Source organism: Ochotona princeps, chromosome 6, assembly GCF_030435755.1.
Source record: "Ochotona princeps isolate mOchPri1 chromosome 6, mOchPri1.hap1, whole genome shotgun sequence".
Taxonomy (NCBI): Eukaryota; Metazoa; Chordata; class Mammalia; order Lagomorpha; family Ochotonidae; genus Ochotona; species Ochotona princeps.
The window spans coordinates 12,206,867-12,230,264 of NC_080837.1; the positions used below are offsets into that span (position 1 = coordinate 12,206,867).

Genomic DNA, 23,398 nt, shown 5'->3' on the forward strand with positions numbered 1-23,398 from the left:
GGATGAGCAGAGGAAGTGATTATGACAGAATTGGAAGTTCATTAGCAAATAAGATCAAAGGGCAGATTGGGTGGCAGGTCCAAATGCTAGGCAAATAGTACCAAGTTCATCTTTGGAAAGTACAAGCAAGGTGGTCAAGGTTCAGCCACATGCAGATCCATGGAACTGGGAGGACAGCAGCAGAGTGGCTGTGAGGTCAAGGCAGAGCAGTGACGATGAGGAAGTGTACCAGTGACCGCAAGGCCTTGACTGTCTCCTTACTGGTGGGCCCATAGGACAAAAGGACACATGAATATGGGTGATCAGTGCTGGTCTGGAAGTGCAAGATGGTTTTCAGCCAGAGGCCCTGGCTTAAATGTTTGACATCACTGGCTTATGCTGGGGCCAGACTCTGGCCCTCTTCATTCTGATTCACCTACTCAGAGCTAAGTACTCTTTCAGAATTATGCAATTCTTTCTTATCCAAAGTGCTGTAATAACATCTTCTTCCTCTGAACTTCTTTATCACTTCTCTGAATTACCTAGTCTGACACTTTAATCTTGTGTCTCTACCACAATAATCAGTGTGTACCAGCTGCATGCCAAATGGGTAGCCATGAGAGTTTTAACATGGCATCTGTCCGTAGGCCCTTTTAAAATACAGGTGTGGTGAAGAGAGGCACTCTTGTACCAGGTTATTGTTTATATCCTGTTGTTACGAGACAGGGGAAAATTGGGGGATGCTGGAGGCACTAGGATTTCGGAGGGCCAGGGAGCTGGGCAGGATTCTGATGGCCAGAGAAGCTGGAAATATGAGACACAGAACTGGGTGTATGTTTAGGAGGCAGCAGGTGTGGCATGAAGCAAACAGACCGGAAGAGCAGGTTATGTAGTATTTCTAATTGACTAATTTTACAAACACTCATTAATTAATTTTTTTTTCGCAATGAAAAGAATCTTCCCTTTTTGAACATCAAGGAAGGAAAAGCCCATGCTTTCTCTGGCTTGGGCAGGTTTTAAATTAAAACAAGACAAAATGAAACAAAAACAAAACAAAACATAACAGAAAAAGATTTTTAATTGGAGTTTCTTCCTTCACCTTCTAAGGACTTGCTAAAACACCAGTTGTTCTGGGTGTTTCCAGCAGAATATGGTGTTCCCTGGCACAAGAAAGGCAGGTTGATCAACACAATGGGACTAGTGCCCAATGGAAAGATGGAAAAAACACATGAGCTACTGCTTCTCACCGAATTCTCCCCGCGTAGGAGGTCACAGATGGTTCCAGACCAACCACTGATCTACAGGAGAGGTTTCCCAGATGTTTCAACTATAGACTCTTGTAATGGCTACCTCAGAGGGTAAGTTGTTTGGCTTGATGCCATGGAGCCACACTGTCCCTGAGGCTCACTCTATGATTAGCAACTGACACCAAGTGCAGATCTGGAAGGGTTCACAAGCTGTCACCATGGCTGACTCATTCCCCCAACTCCCCGTGACACTGCACTACAGGCAGCCACCTAGGGCCAATGAAGGGCCCAGGCAATGTCAGTCACTGGGGTGACAACACAAGGTGCCTCAGCCAATTTGGGGGAAACAAGGATCACAATTCTCTGTATGGGTTGTGGATGGGTGGATTCCTTTGCAAGCCCAGGGAAGTGCTTTTCTTGAGCAAATATGATACCCCCTAATAGCTTCTGCTCCAAAAGCCCAATGCCCCCAACAGGCTCCCTTTGTGGGAAAGTGCTCTTAATACTGGGCAGGACTGGGGAGCACTGTCATTGCCTGAACGGCAGCTACCATATGGGCACTGGTTTGAGTCAAAGTTGTGCTACTTCTGATCCACCTCCCTGCTAATGCTCCTGAAAAAAGCAGCAGCTGATGGCCCAAGTCCTAGGGCCCCTGTACTCATGTGAGAGACCCAGAAGAAGCTTTAGGCTCCTGGGTTCAGCCTGGACCAGCCCCAGTCTCAGCCCCAGCTATAGTAGCCATCTGGGGAGTGAACCACTAAAGGAAAATTTGTCTTGTCCTTCTTTCTTTATAACTCTCTCAAATAAAAATCAGTAACTAAGTAAATCTTTTTAAAAATTACTTAAAAAATGTTAAAGAGGAGTCAGCATTGCGGTGTACTGTATAAAACTGCTGTCCATGGCACCAGCAGCCTATGTGGGTATCAGTTACAGTCATGGTTGCTCCAACTCTGATCCAGCTGCCTGATAATGTATCTGGGAAAGCAACAGAAGATGGCCTAAGTCCTTGGGTCCCTGTAGCTATGTTCAAGACCTGGAAGAAGCTCCTGGCCTGGAGCAGTCCAGCTCCAACAATTACAGCCATTTGAGGAGTGAAATAGCTTATGAAAGATTTCTGCCTCTCCCCCATCTCTCTTTGGAAACTCTGCCTTTCTAAATAAAAATAAATAAATAAATAAATAAATAAATAAATAAATAAATAAATAAATACATCCTTTTAAGAGTTAAGGATGATGATAGATCAAGATAGATCTGGGAGCCGAGTCAGTGGAGTGACTGAGCAGTGGGACACGGGAAGAGATGCTAAGACCCACTTGCCAACCATACGAGCCAGGTCTGATACCAGCTGATGGAACCAACTGTAGCACATTCTGTAGCTACTGTTGCTTTTCTGATACACAGAAAAGTCCTGAAGAATAAAGTCAGGTATAATGAATAGAGTAGGCAGGAAGAAGGTGACCAATGTTTGGAAACTGGCATTGATTGTTTTTAAAAGACTACATGGCACATTAGAGATGAGCCTTCTTTGATTTAAACTAAACCGGGGGAATCTTGAACATTTTGGAGACTTTTAGATCTTTCAGGATGCAGTAATTCCTGCAAGAAGGCACACAGTCTGTAATGAAAAGATAGAATCCAGCTCAAGGTTAGAGGGTGTGGGTGCATTTTACAGCACACAGAGTTTCATCATCTGGATTCAGTACAAGAGGCCTTCAAGACGGCGGTACCTTGCTTCCTGGTATGGCCAAGGCAGATGAAGTACAGGCGGGTAACATCCAAGAGTTAAATTAAACCCGGCCACTGGCAAATTAAATACCCATCAACAAGTGTACACCTACTTGTAAAAACTGCACCGTCAATCTCATGGCAAAAGATGCTATTTGCTGGGACTTCCCCAGGATGGGCATGGTGAGGCCCACCCTCTGGCAAACTGGGATGTCTGATCAGTCTACTGCCAGAGAACGATGTCCAGGGGTCAGTAATTCAACCTTCTCATCTTGACAGTTTCAGTTTGGACAATTCATCAGAAATACAAGTCATATTTAAGATGAAGTCACCTAAAAACTGACTTCAGTGAAGCAAATCAAGCTGTGGTTCCATTAAAGATAATTCTCAGAATTTCATCTGCCAAGAACTTTCTTAGGATGAAAGTGAATGTGCTCCTAAGGTCTGCTGGCTACATAGTGAGGGTTTTGGAGTACTGCACGGCCTCTCTGTTCTCAGTTTATCATAAGCAGCTAAGGAAATACTGGAACGGCTCCTAAAATGGATAATCAGGTCAATGGAATTAAGACTTTGGAAATCAGGACTTTATCCTGTGACAAGGGAAAAGCTGCTGCAGTGTTCAGCCAAGGAGGAAAGATCTAAATCTGTTCTGGAATGTCTATGAGCAAGAGGGAAATAAGAGGACTTTAAGCCCCAAATAATGAAATTCCTTCCAGCTTTAGCTCACTATGAGGTGGGAGGGTCTTCAAAAAGATCATGGAAAATGCACATTATACAAAAACTGTACATGGATTCGAAAAAAATTTTTTTTTTTTGGCCTAAAACCATTGGAAAATTGATATCAAAATAGGAGCTAATTCTTGTTTACCTAATAAGTTAAACATAACTACATTATCTTGGTAGGGTCACTAGAATTCCTGAAGTTATGCTAAGGCTTTCTGCGAGAAACCACAGCCCTAGGAAGTTGTGAGTGTGGGTCATGGGAGGTGCTTTCTTTTATAAGAACAGCCCTCTGGGAGTCGGGCCTTTCCCTCTGGGGCCGGCACAACGTGGTTCAACAACCTACACAGGGAACCACTGTCTAGGCAGGGCTTAACACTAAGGTGATCCTGTAACAACCTGGCCATTTTGCATCCATAATAAAAGCCTGTGCTTTGGACTAGCTGTTTCTTATGTTTCTTCTCTTCTTCCTGCAAGGACAGCTGTGGTAAATTTCTAGCCAAAGGCATGTCGGTGGTTTCCAAGCACAGCAAGTCTAACGGCCTCTGACTACATCCCTGGCAACAGCAACTTTTCTTCCTTTCTTTTATTCTTTTGAAAAGAAGAGATGGAAAGAGCTCTTCCTTCCACTGGCTCACTCCCCAAACACCCACGATCACTGGGTCTGGGCCAGGACGAAGCTGGGAACTGGTGACCCAGCTCAGGTCTCTCCCGCGGGTGGCAGGAAGCCATCTCCTACTATTTCCCAGGAGGTGTCTTAGTAGAAAACTGGGATCTGGGGCAGAGCTGGGATTGAAATGCAAACACCTAGTGATAGATGTGGTGTCTTAATTGGCATTTTATTAGTTTATCACCTCATTTATTCTTAAAATTTGCTTATTTGAAAGAGAGCGATACAGAAAGTGAGACAGAGAGAGAGAGAGAAAAATATGAATGAGAATCTTGTATGCACTGTCTCAATCCTCAAAAATCCTCAAATGTCTTCCATCCAGGTCTTCCATTCCGGTGGCAGGAACCCGAATTCTGCTGCCTCCCAGACACACTGGTAGCAAGTTGGATTGGAAATAGAGGCAAAATTCCATCTCAGGCACTCCCACCCGACTAGTATTTTAAATGCCAGGAAGCATTTAAGATTGGCCTGAGCGGACAGGAGGAGGCTTGTATCCCAATCCTGAAGACTCCCAGATCCTCACCAAGGAGCACCGAGGACTATATCCCTACTGCCAAGGAGACCACGGGGAAATGGAGTGCCTTCCGAGACCAAGAACTCTGAGGTCAACCACCCCCATTTGGATCTACCACATGGGATGGAAGAAGCCGAAATCCTGCCTAGCAGGTTCCAAGGTCATCGGAACAACAACCAGGATCCCTGAGCGGTCCGCAGAAACAGAACAGTAAACTTCCTTCGGGACTAGGGAGAGGAGCTTTCTCTGGTCCTTACCTGCTTCCAATTTTGGGTCCCCACCCCCCTCTCGTAATAACCATCAGGCACGCTCCACAAACCCCTCAAAACAAACAAACAAACAAACAAACAAAACTAGAATAGATAGACAGAGAACAACAAGGAAAGCTTAGAACCAGACAGGAAACGGTCAGCGGGGATGCACTTATACCTCACTGGGTGGGACACAAAGATTAGTTACTCCTCACTGGGGTATGGAAGATTTCTCTGCACACCCCTCCTAAACATGCTCACCTAAACTGTTGACATATATCCTGTTAGAATTATAGAGTTTGGGCCCGGCGTGGCCTAGCGGCTAAAGTCCTCGCCTTGAAAGCCCCGGGATCCCTTATGGGCACCGGTTCTAAGCCCGGCAGCTCCACTTCCCATCCAGCTCCCTGCTTGTGGCCTGGGAAAGCAGTTGAGGACGGCCCAATGCATTGGGACACTGCACCCGCGTGGGAGACCCGGAAGAGGTTCCAGGTTCCCGGCTTCGGATCGGCGCGCACCGGCCCGTTGCGGCTCACTTGGGGAGTGAATCATCGGACAGAAGATCTTCCTCTCTGTCTCTCCTCCTCTGTGTATATCTGGCTGTAATAAAATGAATAAATCTTTAAAAAAAAAAAAAAAGAATTATAGAGTTAGACCACCCGAAAAACAGCCAGGTTCAGCAAAATCATGCTTCAATGCTATAAACTGCTAAAGACTAAAATTAAAATAGGCATGGGACAGCTGAATAGCAATCTAAGCCATTTTAAGGTGTATAGAATACGGTTGAATGTAAACCAAAATTGAAATGTCTACGAAGAAGTCACAGGTTGTGGTTGAGAACCTGCATTTTCCTATTAACATATTGGTTAATCAATACCATGTCAATTAATGCCATAATGTTGTAAATGGTTGGAAATATTATGCTGGGACTTTTAATTGATTGGAATGATACTCTGCCGGCTCTACCTTCAGACCAGAGATGGTCTCACCAAGAAACCATTGAACTTACCAGGACAATAAGATGCTGGACTTTATGCTTGGTAAATACCTCCAATGAAAGACTCTCAACTGAATTTGAATTATGGAGATGCAACAAGGTGGAGCAATCCGCCGTGGGGGGAGGGTGTGGGGAGGGGTGGGGGGAATTCCAGTGCATAAAAAAATGTATCACATAATGCAATGTAATTAGTTTTAAAAAAAAGGAAATACAATAAAAATACATGTTAAAAAAGAAAAAAAAAGATTGGCCTGAGATTTCATACTTCATACTTATTTTTCAATTCTATTTTTCATGAACTTTTATACTTCTATAAATAATCTGTGCTAGGAGAGGTCTAAGGATGACAATCTGACAGAATTTTCTTTTTTCCTTAATTTTTTTATTATTATAAAAAGAACAGATTTTGTCCATTCTGTAGGTACAGTTACAAGAAGAGATTCCATGCAGCTGCATTTGCCTCAGATTTTATTTAAGACTGAGAAAACATCAACGGTTCCTGCCCAAGGTCTTAATGCCAGCCTCCACTTTGGCACTGCCCCTGCCAATAAACAGCCTTCTAACAAGCAGACAGGAAGGGTAGGAACTTAGAAGTTTTTACACTGAGTCCTGGGCTCTTTAGATCTGGAAAAGAACTCCTTCTTCTATTGTACTGCCTAGAGAGCTGCTTTAGTATATACTACTTCTAGTTACATAATACTTCCTTGGTACATCAGGACAAAATAAGCACCTCCGTACATATCCATGACAAACACAGCTTTCATATACACAGAAGCAGGCTTTTATCTGGGGTAGATATAAGAAAAATGGAGTCTACAACGTGGCATAGTAGGTGAAGCTCCTCGCTACAGTGCCAGCATTGATATGGGTGCTGGCTTGAATCTCGCTGCTCCACTTTTGATCCAGCTCCCTGCTAATACACCTGAGAAAACAGCAGATGATGGCCCAAGTGCTTGGGTCCCTGCACCCACATGGGAGACAGGGATGAAACTCCAGGCTACTGGTTTCGGCCTGGCCCAGCCATTTAGGAAGTGAACCTGTAGGTGGAAGTCTCTGTCTTTGCAAACCTGCCTTCCAAATCAATCAATCAATCAATCAATCTTTAGAGAAAAAAATATTAAAAATAAAAATGGACAACTACTGTTAGGACATAAACATGTAGGATGGCAATGGAAAGGGAGTTGGTATTGTCTAAGGGAAAAAATGAAACGAGGTCTGGAGGTGGGTGCCTGGCCCAGCAGTTGGAATGCGTGTTCCATACCGAAGTGTCTGCGTCTGATCAGTGCCTCTGCTCCTGACCCCGGGAGCTGGGCTCCTGCACCATGTGGGAGATCTGGACTGAGTTCCAGGCCCCTGGCTTCAGTCCACGGGGAGCAGGGCAGGTGCAGGGAAAGTATGTGCCTTTGGGGAGTGGACCTGCAGAGGGCAGCTTTTTTTTTTTTTTTCTCTTTTTATCCCTCTGCCTCTCAAATAAATAAATAAAAGGAGGTTTGTTCAGTCTTATCAGAAATGGGAAGTGCAACTGTGAGGAAATCAATAAAAATACATGCCTCTGGAAAACATCCACAGTGTAAAAGTTAAAATAGTGATCTTTTGAAAAATACTTCCCAGGGCCTGGCATGGGTGGTGCAATGTTCAACTGCCAGCTGTGATGCTGGCATTCCATATGAGCTCCAGTTCCAGTCCCAACTCTCCATTAGCTTCCTGCTGATGTACCTGGGAAAGCAGTGGAGGATGTCCCAGGTGCTTGGTTCCCTGCACCCACATGGGACCTGGAAGAAGCTCCAAGCTCCTGACTTTGGCCTAGTCCAGCCTGGGGACTGAATCAGCGAATGGAGAACTCTGTGTCTCTGCCTTTCAAATAACTGAAGCAAATATTAAAACATAAACAAAAACAAAATCCTTCCCAGCAAATGAGTCTCAGATGTCACCAAATGTTGGTGAACTAAGACCACTGGATTATATTACAAACTAAATAAATGAACTTACAAGAGATTGTTGGGGTCTGGACCCTAGAGAGGGAGTAGAGATTGGGAATATCACAGAGGAGGAATTCATCCTGTTCTACGGAGAGCCTGAAGGATTTCTGCCACTCTCTTATAACTGTCTGAAGTAGCTTCCAAGAGGGAACACCCAGAGAAGGCTCCAGGGCGCAGCAGAGCCAACTGTTAGCTCCGGCTGGGTGTGACCCATCCATTCAAGTTTCAGGTGTCTCTCAAACCCACAGGGAAGGGCAGTACCCAGCTCTCGGTCCCATGGGTGGCAGCAGGATGACAGTATTACATTTTGATCTCTAGGGAAAAGAAGGACTTTCCTGCCATCATAGGTGGGGCTAAGGCTTTGGTCAGGCTGCTTCCTTTTTCTGGACCCTATAGAATCTCCTACCAGTGGAGATAGCCAGCTCCATTCTTAAGGCTTGTCTGTTAGTTGAGTGGTCCATAGTACTTTCAATGGCTGCATCCTTAGCTACAGCGTGCCCCTCACCAAGCAGCTTCCTAAGCAGTGGAAAAGCAGTAGCCTGGCTTCCCACAGGGGAACACATACACTTTAACTGTAGGCTCCGAGAGATAGGCACCTGCTACTGCTTGTCTTCATCTTTTAATCTGTAACTAATGATGGAAACTTCAGCCAGGCCCATAGGGAAGGGTGGTAGCTGCAAACTGCCACTTGCCTATATCTGGGGCTGCCCTGAGTATTAAAAAAAAAAAAAAAAATCCACCTTCTGCCAGAGATGGGAGGGAATCTTCCAATTCCAACAACTCTGTAAGAGTGAAAGATACATCTGATTCTTCAGAGCATCATGGAACACGCTGGGAACAGTATGGTTTCTTTTCCACAAGCACTCATGGCATTTGCCAAAATGGGAGTAAGTGTTAGTGAGAAAATAAGAGACAGGACAGTATTGTACCCTAGGTTTGGGAACTGTCAGGGACCCTGTTGTCTCCCCAAGTGTGTGGTTGCTGGTTTGGGGTCCATATACTCCATAGAAAAAAGATATAAATTTGCAGAAAACAAGAGGTAGGAGCCCGACACAATAGCCTAGTGGCTAAATCCTTGCCTTGCACACACCAGGATCCCATATGGGTGCCGATTCATGTCCTGGCTGCTCCACTTCCCATCCAGCTCCCTGCTTATGGCCTGAGAAAGCAGTAGAGGACCCTGTACCCGCATGGGAGACCTGGAAGAAACTCCTGTGGCTCTTGGCTTTGGATCGGCTCAGCTCTGGCCATTGTGGCCATGTGAGGAGTGAACCAGTAAATGGATGATGTTTCTTTATGTCTCTCCTTCTCTCTGTATATCTGACTTTGCAATTAAAAAATAAATAAATCCTTAAAAAACAAACAAACATGAAAACAAGAGGGAGCATGGAGAAGCAGCTACATGCTGAGGAACCACACACTAGCAAAAGGAAAGAAGGTTCATTCTGGCAGAGGAGGAGCGGGGCAGGTCTGGGAAAGCTCAGAGCCAATGCTACTGCTGTTAAGTTTCTCTTATAGGGTTAGGAGTATTTTGGTGGGGAGAAATGAATTTGGAGTAGCTGGCGCAACAGGCACTTCCTGGGCAATGACAAAGCAAGTGACAGCGCTGCACAGGCAGGCTAGGTCACACGGCAACATGCCTTGGGTGCTAGCATGTTTGAGGAAGTCAACTCAAGTTGCATTATGACAGATAGGTGGATCACAGAGAGGTGGCTGTGGACACTCCCATAAAAGCCCAATGGGAGTGGTAGTTACGCAGCTGAACACATAGGCAAAAGCTCCTGTGCATTTTGTTATCTGAATATGTCAGCTCAAAACAGTAGTTTAAAAATTGTTTTAAAGCCCTGGGGAGACAGTGCTAGCCTGTCCCAGCGTGTGGGGGAAGAGACAGTCAGGAGCAGAGAGGCACAGGAGAAAACCTTTCTCCTGAGGGTCCTTCCCCAGGGTGCCTCCTCTGCTGCTCATTGATGACGCAAAGGTCTAATCTCAGAGGATCTTGGTACTGAAGGACAAGCAGGAGATGTGGTTGCTGTCTCTGAAGCAGAAGGAAATCAACGCCCAGAGGGACCAGCACTCTGTCCGGGGCTCACAGCTGTCCAGAGGTAGACCTAGGTTTGTATGCCAGCTCAGACTCAACGCAAGCTTAGATCACATTGCTGCTGCTGCACAAGATCTTTTGCCTACGTGTTCAGCTGCATAACTACCACTCCCTTGGGCTTTTCCGGGAGTGTCCACAGCCACCTCCCCATGATCCACCTGTGTGACAGCCAGGAGGAAATTAGAAAGAATGTTAAGACAGAGGTTGTAATGTGGATTTCTAAGTGTTGATGGCACATTGGGCTTGTGTCAAGGCAGGTCACTAAACAACACATGAGAGAGCTTCACAAAGTTCATGGAAAAACCATGCATGACTTTCAAGTTGTTCTTACATCCACATAAACTTATGTTTTAAATCCGTGCTTATATGAATGTTTCGATGTTCCCTTGATTATTATCCTAACTCTGAGAAGGTAAAGTGCACACACAAGAAAAATCCAGCAAAATAGTAAAAGTGCTACCTCTGAATACATAAATTACAAATGAGTTTTGTGGGACTGTAATACCCATTGTTTGTGTAGAAGACAGGGCTGGAGACAACTGACCCAGCAATTGCAATTAACAATAGGCTGATCTGGGCGACGGACTGTGCCGGACCCTGTATTGGCATGCACACACAAGAATCAGGTCTGGGATCACCGTAGATGAAGTTTCTCTGGAAATTCCCCCAACTGAACCGCAGGCTCCACAGTCTGACCGGGGAGTGCATGTGTCAGACTTGGGCCTCCTCAGTGGCTTGGATGGAGCAATGGACAGTATATTCAGAAACATATGGAGGATATAGCAGTCAACTGGAGCCTGCAGAGGACACTTGGTACCATAACAGAGGATGCAGAACAGAAGAAATTGATCAGCTACTCTAGCCAAGTGTTGGCAGTGAATACCTGGGCAAACGGAGTCTCTTAGGTGGACTATGTCAGCCAGTGGAGTCTGGAGAGATTTCATCATGATTGGAGTAGAAAGATAGGCAGCAATACAGAACTACTGAACTATCAAAACCACTTGAGCAGGACCCTCGGAGCATGCCCCACGTCAGGGACCCTAGGACGGTTGGAAGGCTGAGCGTGGCTTCTCCCCTTCTCTCTCTCCTCCCCCAGATACAGGAAAGAAAGAACAGAATGTGAAAACAATGGTCTTACCCACTTTCCTCTAGCCTTTGCCCCTTCATACTTAATATAATATGCAAAAATGTATATAATTAATAAAAAACAAATGAGTTTTGTATACTCTATTTTCTATTAAAAAGTGAAAATCCAGGAGATTTCTATCACCACCAAGACTTTCTCATAAGTTGCAACTGAGCTTGGCCTGCTTGTTTTATGAAAAGCAAACACTCTGAGAGCAAAAAAAAAAAAAGAAAAATGAATCACCAGGTAAATATTGATCTGTTGCTAAGTGAACAAGGGACATATCCCAATGGAGTAAAGTTTTCCTTTAGACATTAAAAGATTCACTTATCCTTGGGGAAATTACCTTCAGACAGATTTTAAAACTGCCGGGGTGCGAGAGGGGAGGAGAGGAAGAAATATCCCATCCTCCTCACATGTTCCCATGTTCAACTTCTCCCTCCTTTTCCTCCTGTTTCTGCACAGCAAAGAGAATGTGTTCATGTTCCTATCCTTCACAAGGTCAGGTTAACAGACGCCTGCAGTCAGGGTCCCCCAGCTTGCTGTAAATGAGCTGACTGGACTTTACTGCCCAGGACAGCGCTAGTGAAGACAGAACACAGGCTTCTCCTGCCCAGGGAAAAATCTCCAGAGTTCCAGGAGAGGCACTCTTAGTCATAACAGATCCATTTCCTGCCTTCAACTCCAAACACAGGAGGCTATTCCAGAAATGTGACATCAAGGGAGAGAAAGAACATTAAGAGACTGTGGCTTACAACAGGGCGATCAAAATAGAAACAGGCATATTCAGGAGTGAAAGGTCCCTGCAGGTGGGAGCGGGGACACCTTGCTGATGGCTCCTGGCCTGGCCGGGTTCTTCTGGCTCTGCTCACTCCTCTGCAGGCAGCCATCCTGAAGGAGATCCTGGTGTAGGACCCAGGGAGAAGGAGGCAACCACCTCTGGAGCCACATCGCAGTTTGTGTTTGGTTTCCTACCCTGATGCCCCCCCCCTTCCCTTATCCCTAAAACGGGGAGGAAGAGTGAAATCGAACAGCCTGTTTATCAAGAGGATTAAATGGCATCATGCCCATGAGAGGTACTCAAAAATTTTACTAAACAGAGAATAATGTGAAAATATTTTGGTGATGGGCCCACATGAACGCAGAATATACTTATTCCTAAAGAATTAGGATCTGAATCAGAAATAAGAGGCAAATTAAAAGACGGAGGGAAAACAAATGAACCTTTCTGCCCTGATCTCTTATGTTGAAGTCAAGAATGTTAGTGTGCTTGGAATTTTAGCTGCTCATCCTGAAATCACAGGAACAGGTCTTGGAAGCAAACAGTTTGCTGGAGAACCTCACCTTCAAACCTTAGCTAATTCTGAAGCAAACATCAGTTTTGCTTTTAACCTAGGTGATCCTTCGCTCCCATCTCCCCCACCGTGCTAATTCTGCCTTTGCCAGGAGAGAGCATGCAACTGTCCAATGGCCACAGGGCTCCCTACTGATGTTGCCTGCTCAGGTTGGTGCAACATTTCCACCAAATGATGAGATGGCACCAGGAAAGCACTTCCCTACCAAGAGGGGTACGTGGACCTCTTCAACACAGGGCATGTGGTACCAGGTTGGCACCTTAGGTTCATTGAGAAAGTGTGCTGTGGTGGGGTGGGGGAGGGAAGGAGAAATGAGAAACTGGTGTGTCTGGGCTGTTTTTAGGCAAAGGTAAGAAGAGGTAAAAACTTCCATAATTAGCTTTTTAAAATAGTTTTAACAACTAAGATGGGGCTTGGCGGTGTGGCCTAGCGGCTAAGGTCCTTGCCTTGATCCCATATGGCTGCTGGTTCTAATCCCGGCAGTTCCACTTCCTCTCTGTCTCTCCTCCTCTCAGTGTATCTGACTTTGTAATAAAAATAAAATAAATCTTTAAAAAAAAAAAACTACACTTTAAAAAAAAAACAATTAAGATGGAAAATACCTTACATGACATTTTTCTGGAGCTGGGACAGTAACGGTTTTTCTGTAGCTGCCTCCCTCTAATTAGTCAGGAATCAATATTGGGTGTAAATTTGCACTCATCTGCGCAAACACCTGCAGGGTTTTAAATTCTTTGGTTTTAAAAAAAATTCTCTACAATGAGACGTCGCAGGAAGTGGAACTAGTAGTCCCACTCAGACTGAAAGGGGACACCAATGGCACTAGCCAGTCCAAATTACCACGCTAAGCACTGAAGAAACAACAGAAGTTCAAATATGCAAAACGCTGGACAATGCACACTTTAGTGTATTAGGAACAGCACATCCTAACTGTAGAGCCTTCTGGGATGCGAAGCCCCCTCAGCAGGGGCAGTGCCAAACCCTGTATTACAACTGTGTGTTATTCACAGCACTCCCCCAGTCTCCTAACTCAGGGTCACAACACCACTATCATAGCATCTGTGCGTGAACACCCAGCAAGTGAGAGGTAGTTACCAGGTTAAAACGAAGTGCTTCTGCTGCTCTCTATGGCCTGGTTCCTAGGAAGTCAGCTAGTTGTGTGCTGCTCTACAAGCAGCTGCAGTCCTGTGTGACTGCATGCAGAACACAATAATCCAAAGTGAGGCAGCAATGCCAGAAAGGAAGGGGGCGAGGATGGGGTACAGAATGCTCTGGACGTGAGGTTTAACACAAGCCCCGTAAAGACACAGTTAATGAGAAGGTATTGGCAAGGACATGCTTAACACCTCATTGCTTGGAAACAGACTGGGCAGATTCTCCTAGTTTTAAACTGTGGTTTCCTATACCAGAAGCAGAGCCTACCCCTGTCACCTCCAAAATCCAGGCCTGGGCTTCTACAGGGAAACCTGGTTTTCTTGGAAGGAAAGTTCTCTTTTTAAGTTCTTTCTACCGAAAAAACAGTTCTACTAGTTCATTCTTGGTACATTTTCAATACAGCAGATGAAGACAACCCAACTAATAGGTCTGGGCTTTCTGGCTTATTGATTATTTTGAGTAAGGATGATTCTATGTAAGAACTGGCAACAGGCCATTTGCTAAAGGGCTAAAAAATTGTCCCAGTTTTCTCTATCTACCTTGAAATGACTGCTGTTTTCTGCAAAGTCCTTACCATGGATGATGATACCACCCTGTGGAGGAAGGGATGTTTCCAGGCAACAAAGATCTGACTCTCCTACCTTCCTGGATTCAAATACTAGATTGCTATCAAGACTGTAGCTGTTTTAACACCAATGACACCACTTTCCATTGATGCCTAAAAGACACGGCATAAGAAGATCCTTCTGAGAACATCCCACCAAGCCAAGCAGCAGATCAGCAGGTGGGTAAATAAGAGCATGAGGTTTACTCACTCTTTGGTCAAAAGAGGACAGGACTTCAGTAGAAAGCGTGACAGCCCTGAGTCCTGGAAGTAGAGGTCCGGTGGAGCTGTGGGGCTCTTCAGATTCAAACAGCGCACAATCACGTACAGCACAGCAGCTACGGCAGCTAGCTTCACCCCATCAAACACAGCCGGGAGCTCCGGCGTCTCCAGCATGGCGTTCATCTTGCTCTGGGGAGCAGAGGCACAGGGTGGGTTTACAAGCACACGATGGGTTTACGAGCACACAGAGCATTACAGAGGCATGTGTGATAAGAGGCCAAAATGCATGTCATGGTCCAGGTGTGCCCACAGGTTCTACCCAGATAGACGCTGTCCACACCTTACCACTATCAATGTACTGGCAACAACTCAACTCCCAAACATACAGTCCTGAGCACTAATACAATTTGTAAGGTTTCTTTTCTTTTTTTAAATTTCAATAACACAATCAAAATAAGCAAGCTGCAAAACCATGAAGATGGTGACATTCAGAGAGTAGCAAAAATAAGACTGGTCAGAGATAGGAGCAGCACTGGGGTGGTACTATCGTTTCTGGTAACAGGCTACCTTGAATCTCTCTGTAGGCTTAACCTGCACCTGGTGTACCAGGTGTGTGTTAACCGTTGCGTTTATAGCCCCAGATGAGAATATGAGATGGGGTTGCTAAGCCACCAGGTACAGCTGGCCCCACCTCTCTTTTCATAGTAAGCTGAGACACAGCATCCTCCACCTGACTTAGCCACCTGTTCCACAGAAGCACAGCTGTCCCAGTCCAGTTTAGATTTAGCCCAGACTGAAGTATCCTGGCTCCTGGGTAGCAGGCAATATGAAAGGCAGCTTGGCCACTTATTTATTTTTATTTCCATAGAAGGTATCTAACTTAGCGGCAAGTCCAAAATTAGGCCAAAGTAGGTCAAAATTTAAAACTGCAGTACAGAAAATGTATAGATAATGATGACTTTTCCTGACTCTTCTAATCTTTCATCTTGTGAAGTAGCTTTACCTTGTATGAAAAACATACACGTGCCCCCCTACTCCAACACATATAACCAAACATGAACAATAGTAAAGCAATGGCAACAAAAACCCAGTGTTTCCCTTGCTGCTCAGCAGAAAAACAGAATGCCAGCTGCTACCTTAAAAATCAGGAAAACCACAAGCTGACAAGAAAGGAGAAAATGGCAATTCTCACAGCCATGGTAACCATGGCAACAACTTTCCTTGGAATGGTTTCAAGTAGCCTTGGCAGAAAACAGTCATCGTGAGAACTTGGTAGCCAATACTGGAGACAGAACGGGGCAGGGCAAAATAATCTCCAAAAAAATGTGTTGAGGTACAGTCAACTGAACTCTCCTGACACAAACAGCACATCCAGAAAGGACTCAGAAACCCTTTTCTAAACTCAGTAGTAGCTCTGGCAAATACAGGCCCCAAGCACATACATGGTAGACAAGCTTGGCAGAGGTTCTCAACCTAGGCAGGGAAGGAAATCCAGGACTGTAACTGGTCCTTCACCATCAGGGAGAGCAAAATCTTTAAAAACTCACCTGATGCAATTTTGAGTGATGGTTAGGCCTCAGAAACATTAAATGAGAAGATGAATTTCTTCAAATGTAACTTTTAGTGACATTTCACCTTACTTTTGGGGAATATCCTGGGAAGTTTGACTAGAAACCCCTAAAATGTGATTCTTAACTTGGGGTCTATGGGCCTCCGACAGGATTCTAGAATCCAGAAAACCTCTGAAATCACATGTTAAAGTTTGTGCATGTGTAACAGTTTTCTATGGAGGTGGTAAAGGGTTTAGTCAGAATGTCAAAGGGACCTATGTCCCAACAATGTCAATAGCATTGCACAAAAACATGATCTTCGGGTTTAACTTGCAGCTCTTTTTTTTTTTTTTTTTTTTTAAAGATTTATTCATTTTTATTACAGCCAGATATACACAGAGGAGGAGAGACAGAGAGGAAGATCTTCCGTCCGATGATTCACTCCCCAAGTGAGCCGCAACGGGCCAGTGCGTGCTGATCCGAAGCCGGGAACCTGGAACCTCTTCCGGGTCTCCCACGTGGGTGCAGGGTCCCAATGCATTGGGCCGTCCTCAACTGCTTTCCCAGGCCTCAAGCAGGGAGCTGGATGGGAAGTGGAGCTGCCGGGATTAGAACCGGCGCCCATATGGGATCCCGGGGCTTTCAAGGCGAGGACTTAAGCCGCTAGGCCACGCCGCCGGACCCTAACTTGCAGCTCTTATCCCTCACCCGGTCACAGCCTGGCCACCTTGCTAGCAGGACGGCAGTTAAACAAATATCCAAGATGCAGATACTTAAGAGAGTAAGTCTAGTAAAGTGAAGGATCAAAACCAAAATCCACCAGAAATTCCAAAGCTGCTCTGATGAAATGCTGGTAATATGGACTTGAAGCATAGTTAATACTTTAGTAGGTTGTTTTACCAGTCTCATTCTTGGTTTACAATAGGCTTCCAGGACTTAAAAATTTAAAATTCCTTCCCTTCCTCCTTCTGCCCACTGCTTATTAATAGAAGAGGAGGCAGAAAGGAGACACAAAATTAGTTTTGGTCATACATACCTATATGTCACTTGGTCCTTTTCCTTGAAGAGTTGTAGAGTTCGGTTGGTCAGGTCAGATCTTAGTCAAATTAACCTAAAAGCTGAAAAGATTGTATGGTGAGTTTTTTAAAAGAATGAGAAAGAAGTCATTTTCATTGAAACAGAAGTAGTTAACCTTTTTCTACATTTAAAATTCTTAGGGAGAAAGACAATTTCCTTAATTAACATATGTAGCAAATTCTAGGATGTTTGGTCATTTTAACAAACATGCTGGTGAATGCCTTTGGGAATCCAGTAATCCTGACAGCCTTTCTCTGGTTTCCACAGCAAGCTGTCTTCTGTGTTCCTAATTGTGGCTAAAACAAATTCACCCTGTTTTTACCCTTTAGTTCATAACATAATCTTCAGAAATGCCTAGCAGAATGGGCACCATTTCTGTGTGACCAAGGAAATAACTGGGATCAACTTTGGATCAACGGAGCACAGCCAGTAGAGTCATTTCTTTTCCCTCAAACATCCAGCAATGAGATAAAAAAAAAAAAAATGAGCTGAGAAAAGTAAAAGGGTACAGATGGGCTGAAAACCAAGGTAGAAGAAACAGAACACAGCAGAAGACAGCAGGTGGGGGTGGCCTGGCTTGCCAGGACTGGGCTCAGACCAGGGTCCAAAGAAAGGGAGGTGCGGAGCACCCAGAATGAAAGGTGTTCAGCATGAGACAGGAAGCCAGAACTGAGCCTCACTGGGAAAACCTGCTGAAAGAGCGATGGCTCCCAAAGCAGCACAGGAACCCAGGGAAATGGCTGATGTTCACAGCTACCTATGTGCCAAGGCCCATCCTCCATGCTGCACACCCGCTTCTTTAACCCTTCACATATCCTAGAGGTAAGGCCCACTTTTCAGGCGAGGGAATTGAGAACATTCAAGCATCTCACTCAAGAACAAATGGTTGGCCAGCAGAAAAGCCAGGATCCATCCTGGGCTCAAGAGACCCTACTCTCAGCCACCACTTGGAAGTGAGGATGGGTAAGGAAACAGAGGCGTCAGCCAGCAAACAGATGACTAGTACGAGACACACATGTAACACCAGAGGTTTGCTTCAAGGTGCACAGCTACAAAGCTGGGAATCAAGCCGGTTAGCTTCTGATTCCACCACATCAAAACTGCCCAAGCAAGACAACGAAAGCCAGAGAACCAATTAACCTCCACGGTGGTCTTGCTCAACTTCAGATTTTCACAGCCTCTTCATCTGAAGCCACTTCAAAAAGTTAGTGGAAAATAAAATTGAAATTTTTTCTGAAAAACAAGGTTGAAACCAATGCATACCAGAGGTCTGCAAAATGTTCATGAAAAATATATGGTATGAATAAACTATGCATGAACTTCAGCACCTTCTGGCAACTAAAATAGCCTCATCTTTCAATTTTATTTTTCGGTGAGCTTTATGAAGTATTCTGGGGCAAATCTGCCACAGCTGACCAGGAGCCCAGGGCTGCAGAGTGAAGTCTACAGCATGGGCTGGGCCCAATGAACTGGGACTGGGATTGGTGAACAAACAAACCTTATTAACTGGCAAGTTATAAACATCAGATTTCCAATAAGACTCTATCTTTCTCTATTTCTCTCTCTCTCAAAAAAAATTTAAAAAAAAGAGAAAAGAAAAAAAAAATTTGGCAACAGAGAGCCAGCATTCTCACATGGTGACAATGAGTGGACCTGGACAGTAGCTGTTCCCTTCAGACCTTTGGACATGACAAGCTCTCTCGTCACCACCGGCCCCTGGCTTTCACTATACTTTTGTGGTACCTGAATGGTTCCTGTAAGCATGTGAACATGCAACAGTTGGAGAAAACTTTCTAGCCCGGGACAAGTTTCCATAAAAAACTTATGGAAGGGCAGAGTGGCACAACTTATTGGACAGGAAGACACAGCACTTTCCACCTGTTGACAGAACACTTGAAAAACTTAATGGAAAAAAAAATTCAAGATACACCGGTTTTGGTGCAAAATTTTCTGAAATCCACTTAATATGGAGAGTCTTCAAAAATTTTATAGAAAATATATATGCTTTTTAAAAGTGTTGTGGAGTTCAAATCTTTTGCACCAAAATATCTTTTATTTCCACAAACTTAGTGAAGTACCCTTGTATATACATAGATTTGGAAATGTGTAGACCACTACTGATTGCGTCTCTCTAGTAAGTCTTTCATGTGATTGTTACTATCTGACTTTAGAAACAGAAATCTGTTGGGGAGAATGACTGTAGGTAGCCTCCCTTGCAGCTCAGTGAGTCCAGGTGATTAAACTCCGATCAGCTCAGCAAGAGTTGCTCAGATCCTTATAGGATGTATCCTAAGAGGTGGGAAGTCAACCTTGTTTCTGCTTCCTTCCTTTCCTGCAATCTTTGGAGTCACTCCAGGAGTCCCTCTAGGAGGACAGCAAAGCAGAAAAAAGTCTGGATCCCTGGGGCCAGAGCGTTCTCACAGTGGCTAAATCCTCGCCTTGCACGTGCTGGGATCCCATATGAGCACCGGTTAGTATTCTGGCTGCTCCACTTCCTATCCAGCTCCCTGCTTATGGCCTGGGAAAGCAGCAGAGGATGGCCCAAGGTCTTGGGACCCTCCATTCACGTGGGAGACCCAGAAGAGGATCCTGGCTCCCAGTTTCAGATCAGTTCAGCTCCGGCCACTGAGATCACCTGGGGAGTGAACCAGCAGATGGAAGATTTTTTTTTCCCCTTTCTCTCTGTAAATGTGACTTTCCAGTAAAAATAAATAAATAAATCTTAAAAAGAAAACCTGGATCCCTGATAACCCAAAGGAGTCAGCCCACCAAATCTGGATCACCTGCCTTACAATTTCTAAAGGAAATTCCCCACTAGTATTTCTGGACTCTTTCACTTTGCAGTTGCTGATGATACAGAAGGAAATGTGTTCCTAAAATGACAGGACCAAAGTACCATCCATACATGTTAAACTCTGAATGTAAATGGCTTAAGCTCAACCAAATGTCATAGATTAGTAGCCTGGATTAAAAAACAAAACAACATCTATTTATTGTCTAGAAGAGACACACTTCACCAACAAAAATCAGCGGAAACTATATCGCATGGATTTTGTTGTTTTCTGTTAGTTTCATCTCTTCAAAAACACTTTCTTCTGATTAAATCATTCAATGACTCGTAGATCATAGAGTACATCACTTTCTTCAAGAAGATTCTTGATTTTCATCTCTTCAGCTACACGTTAGGCATTTAGTAGCATGTTATTTAACTTCATGGTGTTGTTAATTTCTTTTTTCTCCCTGATATTGATTTTGTTTTGTGGCTTTGCATTTAAGGGGATGTATAGTAGCTGTGTAATGGAGACTGCCATATCTAGCAACATGTCATTTAACTTCATGGCATTGTAAATTTCTATTTTTCTTTTTTTGTTAATTTTGTATTATGACTTTTCATTTAAGGAGATGTACAGTAGCTGTGAAATGGAGACTAACATCCAGATGTGAGGATACAATGTAGTATGCATTTCTACTTCCAGACAAAGATGGACTTACAATGAATCTGTTCACTATATCCTGACAATAGGATGCTGGACTCTCTGCCATTGTCCATGCCCGCAATGATGGACATATGACTGTGTATGAAGAACTATATTTTAGTAATGATATAGAGAAACTAGGTGGGAGGGAGGGAATTGGGGAGGGGATAAGGGAAATGCCAAGAGCCTATGGAACTATATCATAAAATGATAACAATAATAATAATAAAATGTTAAAAAAAAAAAAGAAAAAGAAATGTGTATTCCCAAGCCTCTACAGACGCTAAAATTACGGGACTTCTAAGAGCGCTGACAGTTTCCCTCTACTAAAATTCAAAACGACTTCAAGTATTTTTGTCATTTGAAAAAAAATCTGACAAAATAGCAACTAGCAAAATCTTTTCAATTTTAAAACCCTGGACGTAAGGAAACTCCTTACGTCAACATGCACCACAGTTGCGCAGAAAAGGTTAGATGAAGTATAGAATGTATACTTTCTGACTGTGAGGATGTGGAGGGAAGCCACAAACAGAAAGTGTCCTGACACAGATCGCAAGCTCACCTCTGGAAGCACGGCAGACATCTGGGGAAAACAGGGCTTTTCTGGTATGGAATCCTAAAAGCACTCTGTGGGACTTTACATAAGGGACCTTGAGTGATGTGACAATGTCCTCCTACCACAGTTTTTAAATAGCAAATGCAATAGAGAATTAACTTCATCAACCCTTGAAAAATGCCGAGGTTTTCACATTTAACTCCATTTAGGGTAGGTAATCCTGTGAGTGATCTTAATGGTTGTGGTCCAGGTATGCAGCTCCGATCCGACTTGAGCCTGCAGTCCTGAGGCACAGGTCAGTTCTCTGGCACGTGGCCGAGGCGTTCCCTTTTGATGTTCATTGAGCTTATATACCTGGTGACCTGCTCCGTGCCCAGCACTGTGCAGGACCACAATCAGGGAGAATTCTCATTTCAATGAGGGAGAAGTTCATGTTAAGAAGCTCATTTGCATTTCAGAAACCTTGAGACAATGATAATTAGTCCGGGGGGGGGGGGGGGAAATGAAACATGATGGAGCAGCCATACCTAAAGCAGGACGTGATGTAGCCAACAGATTTAGAGATGTAAATATGAGTAAGGTTATGTGTGTGTATAGAGAGTGCATCCACTGTACGAAACCAGGAATTTGCAGTCCATTTTAGAACAAAACGCTTCACAGTCCTTTTAAGTTTATCTTGCTGTAGTTGTTTTATGATGCTCATTCTTTTCAACTCTGACCTGCTACGACATACAAACATTCTAAAACCTGTTCTGAACATAACAAACCCAGCTTTTACTACACTATTTTCTTCTGTGCCCTCCTCTGCTCTAGGCAAATGAAACCCAGTGAAAATGACAGCCCAAACAGGAGAACTGGAGGCCCGGGTGGAGCAGGAGTGAAAAGAAGTGTATCCCATCTGCCACATGATCTCCATGGCCACCATGGGCCGGGCTTCCTGTGTACCTGGGTCAGTCCTTTCCCAGCCTGACAGTCCTTCCCATACCTCCCCACCCTCACTTTTTACAAGTACAAGTACACTCAGGCGCTGCAAAGGGATTTGTCCAACAACAAACCCACGCTATTTATTGCCAAGCCCCCACCATCTAGTCATTAAAGGGACTTTCAGTATTGCCTTGGTCTCTTCAGACATATCTGACTGGTATTTCCACCAGTGGCAAAGGCCTGGGCTGAGCCTCTGATGCTCTGATCTCTGGTGCCTGGGAGAACACCACTGCAAGATGGAGGTACAGAAGCAGCCAGAGACAGGGCCCTGGCACTAGAATAAGCTCCAGTTTGTGAAGCAAGATACCAGGGTCTTAGTGCCTACAACTCCTGGCTGGTGACCTAAAAAGTCACTCAACCTTTTGGGCCCTGTAGATCTTATCTGTAAAATGAGAGGTCAGATTAGAAGTAGATGATGCCAGACGTCTACTTCGGCTCAAAAAGATGAGATTTTAGGGGCTAGAATTGTAGTCTTCGGCTAGAGAAGACAGGAATAGAATTATCTTTGTAACCAAAAAACGGTCCCTTTTTCCAACCTGCTTCACAGAGCACTTTACCCCTAAATTCATCGATTATAATTATCCACAGTCCATGTTCTTTCCCTAACTATATTGTTTTCAGCTATACCCTTTATACCAATAAGCCCATGGTATTCAGTAAGTGCTCCAAAATATTAGTCACTACCATTAACACTAAACTTTCCTCCATTACGCCTCAATAAACTAATCTGACAAACAGAACTTACCCTCAAAGACATAAAAGACACCCTTTCCTAACCCCAGAGAGGCACAATAACTGGCTCATCGACTGCTGGCCCTCTTCAATAAATTAACTCCTGGACACACTTCTCAGTCTCAAAAGTTGGACCACATTAGACTCAGCAAGTGAGTGGGTAGTTAGGGCAGCCAATAAGGCTCCCCAATAATTCCAACATGAATTGTTCCTGTTTCTGTGCTGAAGGGGGTCCTGGGCTTCACCAACCTGGAGTCCTTTTCTAGAATCCCTCCTTCCTGGGGCTCTTCTCCTCGGCCCACGGAAATGCTGCCGCTCACCTGCGCTTCCTTCTCCTGTGTAATTCCACTCTCCTGACTGGCTTGGCTGCCGTAGCAAATGTCA

At 44.5% G+C, this 23,398-nt stretch overlaps 1 protein-coding gene and 1 pseudogene across 1 annotated transcript in view; both read right to left on the reverse strand.

The window, feature by feature from the left end:
• ABHD2 (abhydrolase domain containing 2, acylglycerol lipase) overlaps positions 1-23,398 on the reverse strand; it is a 101,850-nt gene that overhangs the window by 60,209 nt on the left and 18,243 nt on the right. Inside the window, exons 2-3 of the mRNA XM_058665602.1 lie at positions 17,226-17,307; positions 14,629-14,828 (exon numbers count right to left, since the gene is read on the reverse strand). Of these exons, the coding sequence (XP_058521585.1) occupies positions 14,629-14,822 (194 nt within the window). The 5' untranslated portion in view covers positions 14,823-14,828; positions 17,226-17,307. The remainder of the gene's footprint in view (positions 1-14,628; positions 14,829-17,225; positions 17,308-23,398) is intronic.
• LOC118759237 (small ribosomal subunit protein eS27-like) lies at positions 3,816-4,180 on the reverse strand (annotated as a pseudogene).